We start from the raw sequence: 18,664 nt of genomic DNA, 5'->3' as shown, positions 1-18,664 counted from the left end.
TATTATTGAAGCTTTTGCTTCTTGTTTTTCAGGAACTTGGGTAACCTTCGGAGGACAGATTTCAGACGAGGTAAGACAGTTTATATATCCTCACATAATTGGTCCCATTGATTTTTCTTTTGATTTGGTACAACATTCTGGGTGCCTTTGGCTAGACCTTGGGGAAATTTACCACTTTTTAGTTTTAATTAAGCTATAAATTAGTGTTTTCTTCCAGAATCCTCATACTGTATAAGATTCAGTTAAAGAAAAGTAGATTGGCCACAAGTATTCTTTTTTAAATAGAAAAGAAAATACACAGATTCAAGTGTATTAAAAGAAGAAAATTAAATTTTAGATGATGCAGTTTCCTGTTTTGATTTGTGTTGCAAATAATATGGTTCAGATTGGAAACTTATTCCATTGGTGTCTCAAGAGAGAAAAGAGGTATGCATGCAAGAACACCAAGTTCTAGAATACTTTTGAGTGTATTATTATTTTTAATATAGTCAGCACAAATAGTGCTTTCTATAATACTAACATAATTGGTCACATTAATACTCAATATATTACTTAATGGAGTCTGAAATCATATTTGTCCATGACAAATTTTATCATGTAGGCACTTAAATTATTTTTTTTTATTAGCTAGAATATGAAATTAACTTTAGTTATGATTATGTATTTTGTATAAGGTATATTGCATGATATGTCTCTGTTTATGTTGCTTTCTTTTCATCATATTATATTTGCAACTTTTATATAGTGTTATGGGATCAAATTGCACCTATGAATTGACCTCAATTGAAGCAGGTTGAATCAAATTCCTCTGAGTTATTATTTACAAAGTCCACAGGAATGCTTTTGCAGTTTTAAGAAACTGAAGGCTATTATAATTCAGCCTGTGTATAAGTGCACCATTTTCATTGTTTACTAATACTTGTGTGGCTGTGAAAATGGAAACTTATTAGATGCACTTTCTATTAGTGATTCCCTTGGGTTCCCACAGCTGTGGACCTCTTCCATCCTGGGACATCCACAGTCATAACTGAGGGTGGACTAGGAAATTGAGGACACAACACCAGTTATCAGTGCAAACGTGTGTGTTACAAGTTTTATTTAAACAAAGACAATGCTGAAAAAGTACAGTGCAAGCAGTCTTCTTCAATTAATAATCCACGAAAGCAGTGCAGGAAGATAAAATCTAATGAACAAATATAATAAATAGATAAACCCAAGGATAAAGTAACAGAGTCAGCTTCTTCATGGTCCCATTGTGCTCTCTCTCTCTCTCTCATCTTATTCTGCTTACCCATCAGGAATGCTCAGTGGGGCTGAGATACCAGCAAATGCAGTCCATATTACAACTCCCATCCCTGCCACCTTTGTTGGTTCGGCAGAGCCTCTGGAGTCCATGATCATTCCTGCTGCACAAAATCGTCAGGGCTGGTCCGTCCCTGGAACGTCTCTGCTTTCATGGGACTTAATGTGATCCTGCTTTTCCTTTCCCTCTCCATCTCCTCGATCTTTCTTACTCAGATCTTTTATACTCCTGTGAGTGTAGCTGCACTAAATGATCTGCAGAACCTCAATGAGGAATGGCTGTGCTGAATTCGCCTGTACACGTGAATAAGCAGTCAGCCAGTTCACCCATTAGATACTCTGCAGCCACACAGCTGTTCTGCACACACCCACACTCACATACTTATAATAAGCAGCACTTGGGTGTGTGACAAGAACCCTAGACGGGACACCAACCCATTAAGGGGCACACTCAGTCATACCAAGTAGCCTGTTAATGTAGTACAGTTTACTCTTTACAAAGTGTTCAAGTTTTCTGGTTACATTTAATAAAAGGAAATTGGTGCAGGAGTAATTTTCAGCACTGAAAACAATTTATTTTTGTGCAAAAATCTATAATAGGTAATGTTTCTCTCTTTGCTCACCTGTGAGGTCAGGTAGTTTTTCTGGGATCTGTTTTATACAAACCTAATAAATATGAACTATCAGTTTGAAAGATTACTGTCAATTATTATTATCAGTATTTGGAGTTGGCGTTTTTTCACTCCATTTGTAGTTCCTGTTATAACCATCAATATACGAACATGAGAACCGAAAATAAACAGAAAAATGGAAGTGCCAACAAAAAGTCTTTGGAACCATCTTTTTCTCTGATAAGTTTGCAGATAAAGTTCCCATATGGCACTTAAAAGCTGCAGTGAATGCCCCTTGCTATAAGGATGTACATTTCATATTTAGTTCTTTGAACCTCAGCCACGTTTTTCTCAGTCTCATAGCAATTACTTTTAATAAGGATGTCAAATCTGGAGGAATAAAGAGATTAAAAGATACTTGATAAGTGACTTTCATAGTAAAGCTGGACATTATGACTACAAAATTTTCTCGTTGGCATTGCTATTCAAGAAAATTGAATGACAACATAATATGATTATTACTTTGAAGAAGACGAACAGTTCCTGGTGAACAGCATTTAAAGAATTGTCATTTATAATTTTTAATGAGGAAAAAAATACATACCGTAAGAACATTTTTTTTACTTCCAATTTTGAAAGGAAAGCTAGAAATTTAGATAATGCTAGCTTCCAAACTGACAAGTACATTCTTTAGACAGATGGTGAGATTTGCTTATGCCAACTGATTTTTGCAAAAGTTGCCAGATTTCATATGCAGGTGCTCATCTCACATAAGAAAAAAAAAAATCTTTGTCCCCTGAAAGTAAAGAAATCCACAAGGCATTCGGGAAAATCAATAGAACATTAAGCAAATGCTGCACAGTTTTCCAAGTAAAGTAAAAGACTCAGCAGTCTGTTAACCGATAACACTTTTTTCAGTTTCAATATGAGGAGCAGGGCCTTTAATACCGCCTGTCCATCACTTTGTCCTGCACCATACTGTCACTTCTCTCTCTGATGTACACTTTAGTTAATATCAAAGCCACAATAAATATATGCAATACAGGTGCAAATCTAAGCTAAAATAAATTTGACAAGATAGCAGTGCGACTGGGCTCACAGTGTCAGGTCAGAAGGTTTATGATCCAGTAAAATGATTGATATGTGGCTAAGACAGTGGTTACCAGTTCTGGACCTTAGGTGTAAAGAGAGCATTTATATGCAATCCCATATTTCTATAAAAGTTTTCCTTAGATAAGCTTGTGCTCTTTCAAGGGTGACTGACCTAGAGATAGTGGCCATGCTTCAAAAATATTCAAGGTTCTTTTTAAAGCCTTGGTAGGGGTAATATTATAAATCATGACAAAATGGAAGAAACAAGCCCAGTAGAAACTCCAAAAAGGTTCCTCAATGCAAAATTTTCCAGTGTTTGGACTTTTATATTTAAAGCTGGAGATTAAGGCCTATAACAGGGCTTTGTATAATGGTGGCCTCCAAAATATCCAGGGCATTCCCCAAAACCAACACTGACCATGACTACGCTTAGTTTTGGACAGTACCAGCCTGGGAGCTCCATAATGTAACATAACATAACATAAAATTCTCAAACCCATTTAATTCCTTCCAGGAACAATAGAGGGCTAAAGCTTATCTTGGAAGCATCAGGCAGAAGGCAGAAACCAATACGGCATGGGGAACTGACCAATTGCAGCATATCCAGTGGAAAATCTATTCAGACCCAGGGAGAACATGCAAACCACACACTCCTATTGGGTATGGAATTTGAACCCAGGCTACTAAATTAGTAATGAAGCAAGCCCCAAATATAAATGGTTTAAGAATCTAAAACAAAAATTTCAAAACAAAAGAAAGAATCAAATTGATTAATCACAAAGTTCAAAACCAAAGAAAGTGAAATGTACCACAATGCCTTATTATGTCAGGAATGTGTTCTTAGTTTATTTATAGCATCTATTTATTTTTTTTAGGAATTCTTATTTTTGATTATGAATATTTTCATCACCACATTGCCATATTTTGTATCTGTTTTTTTTATGAGTGCCTCTATTTTGTCAGGCTGGACACTATGATGCTGCTAGATACATGCAACATTAGAACAATTTAGACAAGAACAGGCCATTCAGCCCAATAAAGCGCGCCAGTCCTATCCACTTAATTCTTCTAAAATAACATAACGTCTAGTTTTGAAAGTCCCTAATGTCTTACTCTCTACCATGCTACTTGCTAATTCCATGTGCTTTGTGTGCCTGCCATGAAACCTGAGCAGCATTACTCCATGTACAGTCAGAGCATCGAGCTATGGTTTCCTTTCAGCATTCTGACCGAGGACTTCATGGTAACTCAGGCAAGAGAAGTGCTGCAACACAGAGACTCTTCAGACATGAAAGTTTCTTTGGCCAGCATACAGGTGAGGACTGGGATAAAGTGCTGGGGACAGGTTCCAATAAACCAGGCCAAATAATGACTGTTTCGCCGTTTGCTGGTGGTATCAGGGACGATTAGACAGGCAGGAGTTAGCAGCATGTCAAGGGCTCACTAAAATAAGGCACGAAGCAAGTGTAAAGGAGTAGGATGGTGGGAATGTAAAGCAGGACAGATAGACTAGATGGGAGTTAACAATGGAATCAATGATCTCTTGGTCAGAGCTATGAGAAGCTGAGTCACTTTGTATCAGGTCCCTGATTCAGTCAGTTTGCAATTTCCTGCCTACTCCTTCTATTGTTGGGATAAGAGTGGCATACTGTCATGTCCTCTCTGTCTAAGAATAAGATTCTCAGAGCATATCTTTAGTTCTTGCCTAATGGCCGCGGAATTGGGTAATCGTCATTGGTGGCACATCAGGATGCTGAGATTGATGGTGAGGTTGGTGGGAGGCATTTCCACATTCCATTGTGTTTCTTTCTGGCTGGCCTTAGAAGTCCTAGAAAACTTCCTCCTGTATTAGACATCCTCCATAAACAGCTTACTGATATCAGATTCAGTAAATCATAACCTTAGTTTTTTTTTCATTTGTTATCTGTCATTTGCCCAGTGCTGACTGGATAGACTGTGGTCCAAGCAATCCTGTTATGTTATTAACTGAATATGAAAATGCATTGATGAACATTTAGGTTATTTTTTGTCTTACTCATCAATGGCATTTCATTCATTTTTTTAAAAACACACAGTTTTCTGTAATCATATTGGTCCCTTTTCTAGTATTAATTTCTAATAGTTCTGTTAGAATGTGACCAGCACTGGGCGCATCCTCCTACAGTATGTTTTTTTTTTTTTCCCTTATCGACTACCTTCTTTTTTTGCTTCAGTTTGAAGCTGCTAGCAACATAAAGTTTTAACTGGAAGCCACATTAACCATCTTTCTACACATCATCTTTTTTTTCATCCTTTTACTTCTGTCCACTCAAATAATAAAAACCACTGGTAGAAAGCAGTCCTCTAATCTTCACTTCTCTGTAGGGCATCTCAGGGTCAATGTGGCTGTATAACACTTTATGGCTAGCATGCTGCAATCATCTCTAGTGATGTGCGTTTCTACTCTGTTTTCTATTTAAAGAACCTGAAAATGCTCATAGGTTGTGTATCCACCAGCATTTCCCACCTCCAAACTACCCACATACTGTAGCTGTGGGGTATTCATTTAAAGGGCTATAGTTCTTGATTGACCATCTTGTTATGCCAGCTACTAAGGACTTATTGATAATCTCATACACATCCATCAGCAGAGCATCCCTTATCAATACCCCAGTACTCAAGGCAGCTGTGGGGGATTTAACCTTGCTAGACATTCACCTTGTTTGTTGGATTTTCCTCTCCCTCCTGTAGTTCCCACAAAAAATATGGATAAAAAACACACACGTCATTCTGGCTGCACTCCCATAATGAGACTGCCCAAGCTTTAAATACAATATAAATGGTGATGGCATTGAAATGCCAGCAGGATCAAATATGTGAGAAGAAAGCCTTTGATTATCTTTGTTCATTTTGCTACAATCTCGTAAATTACTTGATTGTTTTGCTTTTTGCCTCTTTAATTGTTTTGAAATGGTAGTGACTGAACAATGAGTTAAGAATGGAATTGAAGTGCATGCATCCTGTCTGTGTTGTTTCATCTTTATGTAAGTTTGGTGAAAAAGATGAAATAATATATCAGGCAATTAATAATCAGTTTTGTTTTTGGCAATGCAATAGTTAATTAAATAATTTGGTAAGGCTCCCTCTTTATTTTCCTTAACTTTCCCTGTTGGCCGTTAGACTAATATCAAGGTAACTAATGCACACCCATTTTAAGAAACTAAATAATACAATTTATTGAGTGAAGGATTATAGAAATATGAAACTGTATATATACCCCCATAGAAAACAGAACTTAAGACAGATAAACATATAACACAAAAGGGGCTGGATTTTTACTGGCTACTTCAAATTTTTCTTGGTACAATTAAACAGTTTTATGATACCATGTTATTAAGGATGATGTCCAATGCTGTGTGGAGCGGTTGCTTTTGTTGCTCCAGCTTCAAGTGGAGGACACTTCTTGTCTTTTGTTTGTGGTGTGATGTGATGCCTCATCCTTAGATCATTGTTATGCTCTTTGTGGTGTCCTCTGCAACATCATAGGGAACAGCGTCACCCTTTCTGGCACAAGAGTGAAAGCTGAAGTTCCATGCTTGAAATAATCGCTGCTTTTCAGACTTCTCAGACATGGCTCATTCACTTGCACAGAGCTTGGCTTGGCAAAGTGGATCTTAGACGTAGTTCAGGACGTCCAGCTCCCAGGCTCTATGAAGAGTAGATTCCAGGTCAAAGTGAGTTTGTGCGTTTTTTGACCTGCAGAGAGTGGGTGGTACCTAACCCCAAAAAGAGCAGATTGACAGGTTTCAGCTTATATATGCATTATTTTATCCTTCACATCACAGCCAGAGTTCAGTTAACAATTACAAGTCTATAGTGAAGGTCCCTCTGGGTGCCGTTTTGTCTGATTTACACCTTTGTTGGCAGATGAAGTACAGGCTGACCCTGGTATGGTAAAGACTGCAGTTAATCCATATTTGTCTCAGGACTGGGGGTTGGGAGCTGGTTTTCAGTTGGATTTCTGCATCCCTGTTAAATCTTATGTCTTCACAGGGCTTGTGTGTCACTTTGGGACTTTACCTCCTGACAGTGCTTTGTAAATAAAGCAGTATTTTGCCAGTTTTGAGCCCAAGTTGCAGTAATGTAGAGAAGGCACTCAATTATTATGCCCTCCACTGTGTAGACATTTGTAGCAACATTTTGTTAGCTTTAGTAAAACAGGTTCTCACATCCCTTCTTCAGTGAACAATTTAATGTCACCCTTCACCTTCTCAGATGTCCACCTTTAACACCTACTCTGTGTTTCCACACTTTTCATTTTCTATGGCTCAATTTCTTCCACTTTCCCCACCACACTCTCTGTGTCTTCGTTCTCCGTTCCATGACATGTATAATGAACTGTCAAATGATAGCCTACATTTCTTTTTATTTTTCATTCTGAAATTAATTCTCATCTGTTTTATATAAAAGACATACATGGCTATATACAGAAATAAATATGCATAAAAATATACAATATTATATAATTATATACAGTTTATGTGTCTATATAATATACCTGTATATAATGTTTTCACAGGTAAGAGCTTCTTTATGTGGACATTGTAGTATTTAACCTATTAAAATGGCTCTCTGATTTGTTTATTTGCAAATTAGTTTGAACAGCTGTAGCAAAATAAGCAGTTCCTGTTGTATACAGAGAAAAAGCGAAATTGCTGAGAACCTCTGTGAACTCCGTGCTTAATCACCCACAAAGTCAGTGGCAGCTCGCTGAAAACATATTCCAGTGATGCTACAGGCTACAAGTGAGCATTCTTTTTAGTTATATTCCCAGTTGTGTGTGAACTCCGGCTGACACTGGGATGGCCATCTGTGTAGGTATTTAGCCTTGTGTTATAATCTTCACATGATGACAAACTACTGTTTATGAATGGCCCTGTAGAGTATTTGGTTTGAAAAATGCTTTCGGCTCTACACGTTACTGAAACCTGCTTTTTGCAACAGCTTTAGGTGCAAGGCAGACATCAGCCTTAGATGAGACACTGATTATTGCAGGGTTCACTGACTCACACATATACCCTCTCTTGTTTAGGTCCTTTCTAACAGCCATTCAATTTAACACTCATACACTCACCTAAAGGATTATTAGGAACACCATACTAATACGGTGTTTGACCCCCTTTCGCCTTCAGAACTGCCTTAATTCTACGTGCCATTGATTCAACAAGGTGCTGAAAGCATTCTTTAGAAATGTTGGCCCATATTGATAGGATAGCATCTTGCAGTTGATGGAGATTTGTGGGATGCACATCCAGGGCACGAAGCTCCCGTTCCACCACATCCCAAAGATGCTCTATTGGGTTGAGATCTGGTGACTGTGGGGGCCATTTTAGTACAGTGAACTCATTGTCATGTTCAAGAAACCAATTTAAAATGATTCGAGCTTTGTGACATGGTGCATTATCCTGCTGGAAGTAGCCATCAGAGGATGGGTACATGGTGGTCATGAAGGGATGGACATGGTCAGAAACAATGCTCAGGTAGCCCGTGGCATTTAAACGATGCCCAGTTGACACTAAGGGGCCTAAAGTGTGCCAAGAAAACATCCCCCACACCATTACACCACCACCACCAGCCTGCACAGTGGTAACAAGGCATGATGGATCCATGTTCTCATTCTGTTTACACCAAATTCTGACTCTACCATTTGAATGTCTCAACAGAAATTGAGACTCATCAGACCAGGCAACATTTTTTCAGTCTTTAACTGTCTAATTTTGGTGAGCTTGTGCAAATTGTAGCCTATTTTTCCTATTTGTAGTGGAGATGAGTGGTACCCGGTGGGGTCTTCTGCTGTTGTAGCCCATCCGCCTCAAGGTTGTGCGTGTTGTGGCTTCACAAATGCTTTGCTGCATACCTCGGTTGTAACGAGTGGTTATTTCAGTCAAAGTTGCTCTTCTATCAGCTTGAATCAGTCGGCCCATTGTCCTCTGACCTCTAGCATCAATAAGGCATTTTCGCCCACAGGACTGCTGCATACTGGATGTTTTTCCCTTTTCAACACCATTCTTTGTAAACCCTAGAAATGGTTGTGCGTGAAAATCCCAGTAACTGAGCAGATTGTGAAATACTCAGAAAGGCCCGTCTGGCACCAACAACCATGCCACGCTCAAAATTGCTTAAATCACCTTTCTTTCCCATTCTGACATTCAGTTTGGAGTTCAGGAGATTGTCTTGACCAGGACCACACCCCTAAATGCATTGAAGCACCTGCCATGTGATTGGTTGATTAGATAATTGCATTAATGAGAAATTGAACAGGTGTTCCTAATAATCCTTTAGGTGAGTGTATCTTTGGGATAAAGGTGGAAAATTGGGGTACACAAAAAAAAATATCAATGTAGATATAAACAGAGAGCATGTGCAACATTCCAATGAGTCAATATCCAGTATGCCTTAGGAGATTCATTCTTAAATTCAAGAATTGTGGTGTGGCTGGATGTCTTTTCAAAAATGACTGAAGGTGTGGCCAGCCCTGTGACATATAAGATGATTAATACTGTTTTTTGCAGGTGAGGTAAAATAGTCTCATTTCTGGAAATAAGACAGGTGCAGGGAAATGGGAAATTTTGGAACTAGGTATTGGCAACCCAGGGGCTTCAGCAGTTGTTTGGGACCAATGTGAATTCATTTAGAACCCCTTGCCATTAGTTATAATGGAGCAGTGGAGTGGTGTGCTATGAGCGTTCGCTGTGAAAGCCTTTTATAAGAATGGTGATAGTGTGACTGCTGCGCAAAGGGAATTTCGGCATCTTTACCAGTTAGGACATCATGATTGTGTCCTGTCTGCTCATGTGATTACAATATGGGTGCGTAATTTTGAAGAAACGGGTTCAGCCTTAAAAAAAGAAGTCCCTAGTTGGAGCCAATTCGCATACTGCTCAACAATCGATGCCAGCTGTTTAACAATTGTTTGGAAGGTGTGTCACTTCACGCAACTGTGACATTCCATGGCCTCCAAGATCCCCAGATCTGACTGTTTGTGATTTTTTTCTGTGGGGACATCTTAAAAGCAAAGTGTACCACACACACGTGATGCAAACATTGCTGAACTAAAAAAGAGGATTGAAGAGGAAATCTCTGGCAATTCCTCTTGACATGTTACGTCGAGCAGTGCAGAATTTCCACAACAGGCTGTCAGAATGTGTACGGAGAAATGAATACTTTATGATATTTTCTTCGAAACATTAAATGAATATTGAATGAATATTGATTACCATCATTAATTGCATATCCTGTACAATACATTTTATCATTAAATGTATTTTGTAATGTTTTTATTGAACGTCAATTGAAAATTTCCCGTTTCCCTGCACCACCCTTTATTTTCAATTCAGTTTTGTCTTTAAGCAATTAGTGTTAATCAATGTTAATTTGTGACAGTTAATAACTTTAATGCTCTGATTTCTCTGCTACAAACACACATCCTTCTGCTGTTTGTCTGCTGGGGCTAAATGTTAATGACTTAGAATGAGAGAGTTTGTAAATTGATCTTTTGATTAGTGAATATCAGCTGTGCTAGGATTCTACTGATTCTATGCTCTTAGGTACAGTTTAGTGTATATTGAAGAATATAATGGAATGCTGAATCAAGATATGATCTGCAACTGGTAATTAATAACAGAGTCTAGACAGTCTCTCATACTAGTGCTGATTTTGATAGTGGTGATTTCTGCTGAAGAGATGGTAGAATACATTTGGCTTTAGCTCAACAGTGCGCTACAGTGACCTTAAGATAGTAGATTTCAGCAGACTGCAAGCAGAAAGAATAAAGTGTTTACACTCTGTGGAGCACCAATCACAGCCCCGTTTAAGAGGACAGTAATGAGTGTGAATGTGCCATTCTCAAGCACTCACTGTTTTGTTTTTTTTTTTCATTTTTAGGTGGCTGAGCAGCTAATGACAATAGCATATGAAAATGGAGTAAATCTCTTCGATACTGCAGAGGTTTATGCTGCTGGCAAGTATGTGGAATAAATCATTAAAGAATCAGCTTTAGCCAAATAATAAATATTAATAAATGCTTTACCCAGTTTAATTTTTTTTTTAAATATTTACAAATATGCCCTTTTTTACTTTTGTAGAAATATTTTATAAGGCAAAATGAAGTTGATCTCTTTCTGGAGTGGAGACATTTAATACTCAGTGGCGTAATGCAGAATGTGGTCTTCCCTGCAATAATGGAGGTGTGGACCCCTCCCTGAAAAAAATCTTTTATAATATAACTCTGATTTAACATTCTGATGTTCAACATTTTCACATACAGTATTTAATGTTTTTGGACACTGTTGTTAACATATAAAAACTCTTGCCTGAAGAAGTGCAAGTCTGTCAGGCTAAGTCATATGGTAGCTAAAAGCGCCTCTATCCTGACTTTCTTGATCCAGATTTTTTTTAAATTTATTTATTTTTGACTGCTCAGATATAGTAATTAAATGACCAATCTAATTCTGTCTATTCTGAATGTGCCTTGCATGCACGAGATGAATGAAGCAATATTGTCAGAGAGATGCAAACTAAAAGATGCTGGTTGCTGCTGTGCTTCACATCATTTCAGTGCAGGACGGGTTAGGATTTGATGGCTGAAGATGACAAGAAAGGGTACAAAGAAATAAAATATCAGAGCTATTGGTTTGAGCGCATGTATTCATGCTGATGTTCCATACATAGAAACAAGCAACCCAAAGAATAGGAAACAGGAATGGTGAGAGTGATGTAGACAGTTTGGAGGCAAAACCAGCCACTGAAAAGAAAAGACTTTTTTTGCTAATTGTACTGCTCTAAAATTTGACAATTTCCTGCATTTAACATTTTTTTTTGTCATTGGTCCCTAGAAAAACGTTGTATGGGTGTTCTCCTGTATTTCAGTCTTGTTTGCCTCTTTGCTGAAGCCAAAAATGATTCAAATAACTATTTAAAGTCTAAATTAAACCTGTGCTACAGTATGCTTAGCCAATTTGTTGCAGTTCATTGGAAACCTGGTGTGGCATTAACATATAATAATGAAACATATGAAGACCCAATTTTTATTATTTACTTATTTTTATTAAAAATACTATATACCCATATTTCTACCTTGGTCTGAGGCTGTCAGGCTGCTCAGCGCAATGTTATAAATAAGCTTGTGATCATTTGCAATCGGAAGAGGTGGGCAAGGAGGACAAGGAGAAAAGGCCTCTTCTGTCACACCGCGATGCTCAATTTGCCTGATGTACAGTAATCTGCTCTGTTTATGACATGGGCAGCATTTCACCAGTCCTCTCTTTTATTGATGCTTTAAGTATAGATGTTATCTCTGGTAGTTCTGGCAGTGGCCAGTTGTGTCAGTTGCTTGATTTAGGCATTGCTTCATTATTTTGTTTTTCTTATCATGATGGATCTCTTTGTTGTCTACTGGCTAACTTTGGTGGATCTTTTTTTTTTGTCTACTTGCTAAGTTGTGAATTTTTTTGTGCGTTTGCCTGTAGCGTAATGCAAAATGTGACACACTGTTTTTTACCCTGAAAATGCACACAATATATTTATTTTTTCTGATGAGAGGGCTGCCCCTGCCTCTCAGGGGCTACAGGGACATCTGCTATGCTAGTAGTAATAGTACATCATATGTAGGCATTTTTAAAAATGTCTTATAAGCAGTGATACAATCTTAAATATGTGTAAAATACTAGTGTTTATTACTATTTTAATGAATTAATGTTTTTTGCATAATATATATAAAACAAATACAGTATGAGCTCATTTAGCAGTTGCTCTAGTTTCTGAAAAGGTAAACAACGTGTAACAAAACTAATAAATAAAAATATGCAATCAAATACAAAGAACTTCAACATTATGACAATTTAATTTATTTCATATATTTAGGAAAATATACAATCAATGCAAGTGTCTTCATGTCATTTTGGAAAATGCAATAAGGAAACCTATCTCCCCATGATCATTTAAAGCATTCCAATACTTGTGTTTTTCAGAGCTGAGTTTATTTTGGGAAACATCATCAAGAAAAAAGGCTGGAGGTAATCTATTATTATCCTTATTGTTATCTTTTTTTTTATTTCTCAGTTTGTGCTGGTTGCCTTTTACCAGGAACCCACTGGGTTTCTTAAGTGTTATTGTCTGATGGACAGTTTCAAGGAGGGCGATCTTTAGAAATTGTGCCGCCCTCACTTTACATGACAGTTTGTTAAGATACTTTTCGAGACCTAGTCATGCAGTTAAAGTACTTTGAATCATATGAGCGTTTGTGTTCCACATTCATGAAATCTCAATTTCAAAGTCTTTCTTTTTTTCTTAGTTTTTCTACCTCTTTGACTGAGACGTTATTATTATTATTATTACATTCTGTCAGTCATGATTGGTGATTATGTCGACCCCAAACATGCTGGTGCTCCAGATCCTGTAGAATTCCTCTGAGGGCACTGACTATTACTGTTATAACAACTGCCCTCCTGTGCCAGAGTCACCACATTTTGATCTGCAGGTCTTTATATTTTGTGATGTTCTCCCACTGCTTCTCTTCATCATGGCTGTCTCTCAGTATTTTCAGTATAATGCACATCTGCTTCTTTTCACTAACTGTGATGTCTGGGGTGTTGTGTGGTAATATAGTACTTTCATTTTCTTGCTTTTAACATTTTTTTCCTGCATTTTTGTCTCACAAGTTGTTAGCTGCAGGTAAGTAATGATGGACTCAGATGTTCCAATGTATCATTGCTGCTATCTTTTTTTGTTGTCAATCTGCCCAATTGTAGCAAAGCTACATAACTTATCAGTCGAGTTGGCCTCCTGGACTGTCCATCACTTTATAATGTACATGGGAGGGTGTCTATCAATAGCCCTTCAGACAACTTTGAGGACGACCCAGTGTAGGGGATGATCCCGCCCGGTAAATATTCCAGCAGCCAGTTGCCGGCATCATGTTACCATAACAACCAAGCTGGGAAAAGATGTTTCGGCGGGAAACTTTTCTTTTTAAGGGGAATGGTGGATTGAGGAAAGGAGGAGAAAAAAGGAAGGAAAAGGCTGAAGGCAAGGATGCGACTATCTATGCTTTAAGAATCATCAGGATCTGATTTCACCCAGGGATGTCTGCTATTTGTGGTCAGTGTGACGTATCTCCGAGAAGAGGCCAGGGTCTGGTGTTCTCCGGGTGCTCCAGTTTGGTGAGTCGGACTCGTGAGTGCGTTTCTTCATGATAGCCAGCGGAGAAGCCGTTTTTGCCAGAGGACTGTTGTGTTTCCTCATGCCATCCTATGGCAGGAACTGAACTGCAGGTTTCTTCTCCGTATACATGGACTTCGTTAAATCTTTCCTTTTGCTTTCTCTGAGAACAGTTCTTTTTTATTTTTCTTTATTGTCTGTGTAAAACCGAGGGTTTAGGATTTGGCCGCTGGGGCGGGCGTCTGGGGAAGGGGGTTCACTAATAAACATTCCGGCACCGGGCAAGTAAATGTAATCAGCAGATGTCAATATATTTACCAGTCTCGCTTTCTTCTGATTTTGATTTTTTGCCAGTTATTTAAGGGTGTGAATAATATCGTCAACTTCCCTCTCGGGTGGTGAAGTGTAGGAATCATGTTCCTTGCAGCAGCTGATTATGTGGTCTACTGTTTCTTTGGCTACTTTGCTTAGGTGGCTTTTCTGTCTTTTGTCAGATGTTTGGTCATTTTGTGAAATAATTGCATTTTTTTCTAAGGGTTCGTTCCTATGAGACCTTCTGTTTTTTTTTTCTTCAAAGCGTACCACTTCTTGATCTCTGCACCTTTTCCTTGTAGGCCCTTTATTTATTGCACATAGAATGTTTTTTTTGGGCCACTTTTCTATTCAGCTGTTGAACAGTTAACACTGGAAAAAGCAGATTTTGCTTACTGAGCATTTTTAGGTGAATTTTATGTATTTTGACCTGTAGATGAGAAAAAATTAATTTTACTAGAAAGGGAACACAAATATACCAATACTGTTGTTTCATTTGAGAATGGGACAGCCGTGCTAAAGAGTTTTAAATACATTAAAAAGAACTGGCCATTCCATAAGCATATGGTTCCAGGGCAGAAAGTGTGGTATGTAAACCACTTGTCGAATCAAGAAAGGTATTTTTTTGTTTCTGCTTCATATTAAATTTGGACTGATGACAAATTTTGTGAAACAAGAACTGTGAAGGAGTTCAATATTTGAGACAGATGTTTCAATGAATACCTGATGCCAAAATTAAGGAAGACATTTTTTTTTGGTCCACAAATGAGATGTATCATCAATAACAGGTGGTTCGAAGATCTGCTTCTGGTGCCAGAGGAAACTGAATGGAAGGCATTCAAGATTCTTGTCAACTGCAGAGCCCCAAATAATGTCCAACCGATTGTCAGCATACTTCAAGCATACAAAACTAATGAAGTGTATTCACACTTGAACTTTTTCACTGCTAATCTTGGTGCATTCAGTGATGAACATGGGGAAAGGCTTGATCAGGACATTGCAACAGTGAAAAAGTGTCATCAGGGCAACTGGAATCCAGCGGTGCTTGTTGACTGTTGTGGGGCATGGGAAATAAGAAACATCAGATGCTGAGTACAAACAAAAAGCAGCAGCAAAACATCTTTAGCTCAATTGAAGTAATGCAGTTTGACAGCATCATTAGGGATTAAACACGCCAAAGTCAATAAAAGTTCATTTAATGTTTCAGCAAATTCCTGCAGGATACAGTCAATCTGAAATTGTATTTATGTTCAGCTGGAAGCTATCTGTCAAAATATGCAGAATATTATAATTCATCATGACCTTTCTGATCTTTCAGTATAAAATATCTAGCTCTGACCAGTTTATAATTTTGGCTGTATATCTGATGACGGGAATGTGTCTGGATGGTATTACAAACATTGTGGATTTGAATATCTTCTTTACACTTCTAATGCACTTTTTTTACTGATGATTGATGTTAACTGCCTGTAAGATGCCCAAGTACTTGTACTTAATATTTGGATTTCGTTACCACTGGGTATCTCTGTTGCTTCTGTGCTGAATAATTTTCCATTGGTCATAGATGATATAATGCACTATTTCAAGCTAAACTCCCTTGTGATATCTGTGCTGTACCTTCAGACAGTTTTAGATGATGAATTTTCAGACATCTTTAGATCCTACATGTGAATTAGAAAGGGTGGTTTGCAGAGGTTTTGAAGTCTTCTAACCTGGTACTGTCTTTCTTAAGATAACTGACAGTGGAAACGCGATGATTAAATGTACAAACAGTAGAGTTGAGACTGACCGTCTTTCTCTTCACCAGCTGTCAGATTTAGCTTCCGCTGACCCATTACCTTCTTGACAAAGCTTTTGATATCATTGCTCATTCTGATTATTTCCAAACGTTTGAAAATCCAATTTTGCCAATGACTCAAAGATGTTTTTGTTGTCTATCTATGCAACATGTACAGTAAATTGGTTTTCTGGTGCTTGCAATTTTTCAAGTTGACTTTATTAGAAAGAAACTGATCTATTGTGCCTCTCAGATTTTGACAGTTATATTTTTGTTCAACTGTAAGCAAACTGTTTTCGCTTCATGTTTTTAGCTTGAGCAATGTTGTCAGATTGCTTATAAGACAATGGCTATACTGTGTCTTTCACGTAGTATTTCTGCAGACAATAAGTCCTGTTGGTTGTCCTCCGCTCATAAATGTGTCCTCCTTATAGCGTGTTGTTTAACTGCACAGCAATTCTCTGATTTAAAACTGGTCAGAGTTTTGAGCCAGAAGCCATGCATTACACCCCTTTCAGGCGCAATCCAGTCCTTGATCTTTTTTATTCTTGTCTCAACTGATCTTGGTGTTATCTTTATATACAGTATAATACGCTACTGTGGCTATTTGTTTGTCTGTCCAAGATTTAAAATTACCTGTAGCTCACAAACCATTTGAACTATTGACCTGAAATTTGGTGCACATACATTATGTGACGTCTACTATCCACTTTCGGGGTGATGATTGACCTCTAAGGTTAATCTTCTGTTTATTGTTATTTTATTTTGGTGTAGAATGAACTGTTGGCAGTGGCCAGCAGGGTGGCTGTGTGTTGCATGTGTATGGGCACCATTCTCATTCCCTACCACTTTTGCCGTCACTTCCCCTACCTCTTCATACCTTAAAACATTCTTGAGGCAGATTGAAGAGTTAAGTGCCAGCTTAAGTGAAAAATTAAAGAAAACATACTAAGTAATTGCAGCACAAACATTGACCTAATCAGTTTTAATGCGAAAAGGTGCAGATGAAAGAAGAGAAGAAGTGGGCCGCTAGAATGGAGAAAAGAAGAGCTGCTCAGGAAGCAGCAAGCACATTAACCTCTGACCAAATGAATGATAAACGTACAGAGAAAGAGGGTGAAAACTAGGAATGCTCAAGTCAAGTGTGTTCACTGCACGTTATTGTGCAGTACGCCGTTACTGATTATTAATATTATCATTATTTACCACTGCTGTCCTGCAGCTCTATGAAACCTGGGCTTAGGTGCAGGGTTGGTTATTATCTGTATGGAATTTACACATCCTCCCATGCTTGGCAAACATTTGTTAGATACTCTGCTTTGCTTCCACATCCTTAAAGATTATGACAGAGTCTGTTCAGGAGTATGCCCTGCAGTGGCCTGGCATCTCTTCTGACAACATGTGGCAAGAGTGGTAACAATAATGGCTAAAGTAGTGTTTGTTACTATTATTTTTTCATCTACTTAAATTCTCACTTGCTTCAGATTGAACTATAACTGTAGACAATCTGGCCTGTGTTTAATGACAGATGTTTATGGAATAATTGTTATGGTATTTACTGCTAGAGCAATAAAGTACTGCACTTTAAAGAAGTGCCTTAGACATTACTTAGTTTAGATTTATCCACATATCAGTGTATGGGATAGCCTGACAGTTTTAATAATAGCTCCTCAGGCATGGCTGACTATAGGGTAGGCTTCAGCTTTTGTTTTACAGAGTCATCCTGGGGCAATTGCAATGATAATAGCTAGATGTTGAAACCAGAATCTTTTGAAATGACAGTTTGAAACCACTTGCAGTGCTACCAATGCCAACTGAATTTTTTCATTAGTTCAGATTCTACTGATGGGATCACTGAGATCACACACGGCACAGTACTATTACTTAGATTTGACTCAAAGCAAGTTTTATAATAATGTGGAATATGGCACTTAGAGTAGTGTGTAGGATTAAAACAATGATTCATGCATGATTGGGAATATATGAAAATAATTTGTTTTTTATTTTGTCTTCACTCCTGTTGATTATTGTGTTATCACTAAAAATACTTCAATAAAAATACTGAACCAACTATCTCAGATTGGTAGGTAGAATGTAGTCCCAGAGCATTTTAAATTCAAAGTTTTGCTTCGATTTTACCATCAGCTCATCTCTATCTCAAGCTAGATTCTTTGAGAAAAAAAAGATTAAGCTGTAAAGCAAATGAAAAGCACTGAATTTCAGATTAGTATGTCAGAATTCAAACATGATTTTGTTCTTATTTCCTATTTATATTCCTATAGCTGGATATGTGAAGTGTGTGGACTGTGTCTTTCCTATTTAGCTAGTCTCCTGTTCTTTTTTTGTACTGATTTTACATGCTATGCGTCATCAT

The 18,664-nt window shown here is 37.8% G+C and overlaps 1 protein-coding gene across 3 annotated transcripts in view; it reads left to right on the top strand.

The window, feature by feature from the left end:
* kcnab1a (potassium voltage-gated channel, shaker-related subfamily, beta member 1 a) overlaps positions 1–18,664 on the top strand; it is a 409,855-nt gene that overhangs the window by 268,531 nt on the left and 122,660 nt on the right. For all 3 annotated transcript variants that reach the window (XM_039757295.1, XM_039757283.1, XM_039757287.1), the window contains exons 3-5: positions 33–70; positions 10,929–11,008; positions 13,013–13,057. In XM_039757295.1, the coding sequence (XP_039613229.1) occupies positions 33–70; positions 10,929–11,008; positions 13,013–13,057 (163 nt within the window). The remainder of the gene's footprint in view (positions 1–32; positions 71–10,928; positions 11,009–13,012; positions 13,058–18,664) is intronic.

Source organism: Polypterus senegalus, chromosome 1 (genome assembly GCF_016835505.1).
Source record: "Polypterus senegalus isolate Bchr_013 chromosome 1, ASM1683550v1, whole genome shotgun sequence".
NCBI classification, from domain to species: Eukaryota; Metazoa; Chordata; class Cladistia; order Polypteriformes; family Polypteridae; genus Polypterus; species Polypterus senegalus.
This window is presented reverse-complemented; position numbering and strand designations above follow the sequence as displayed.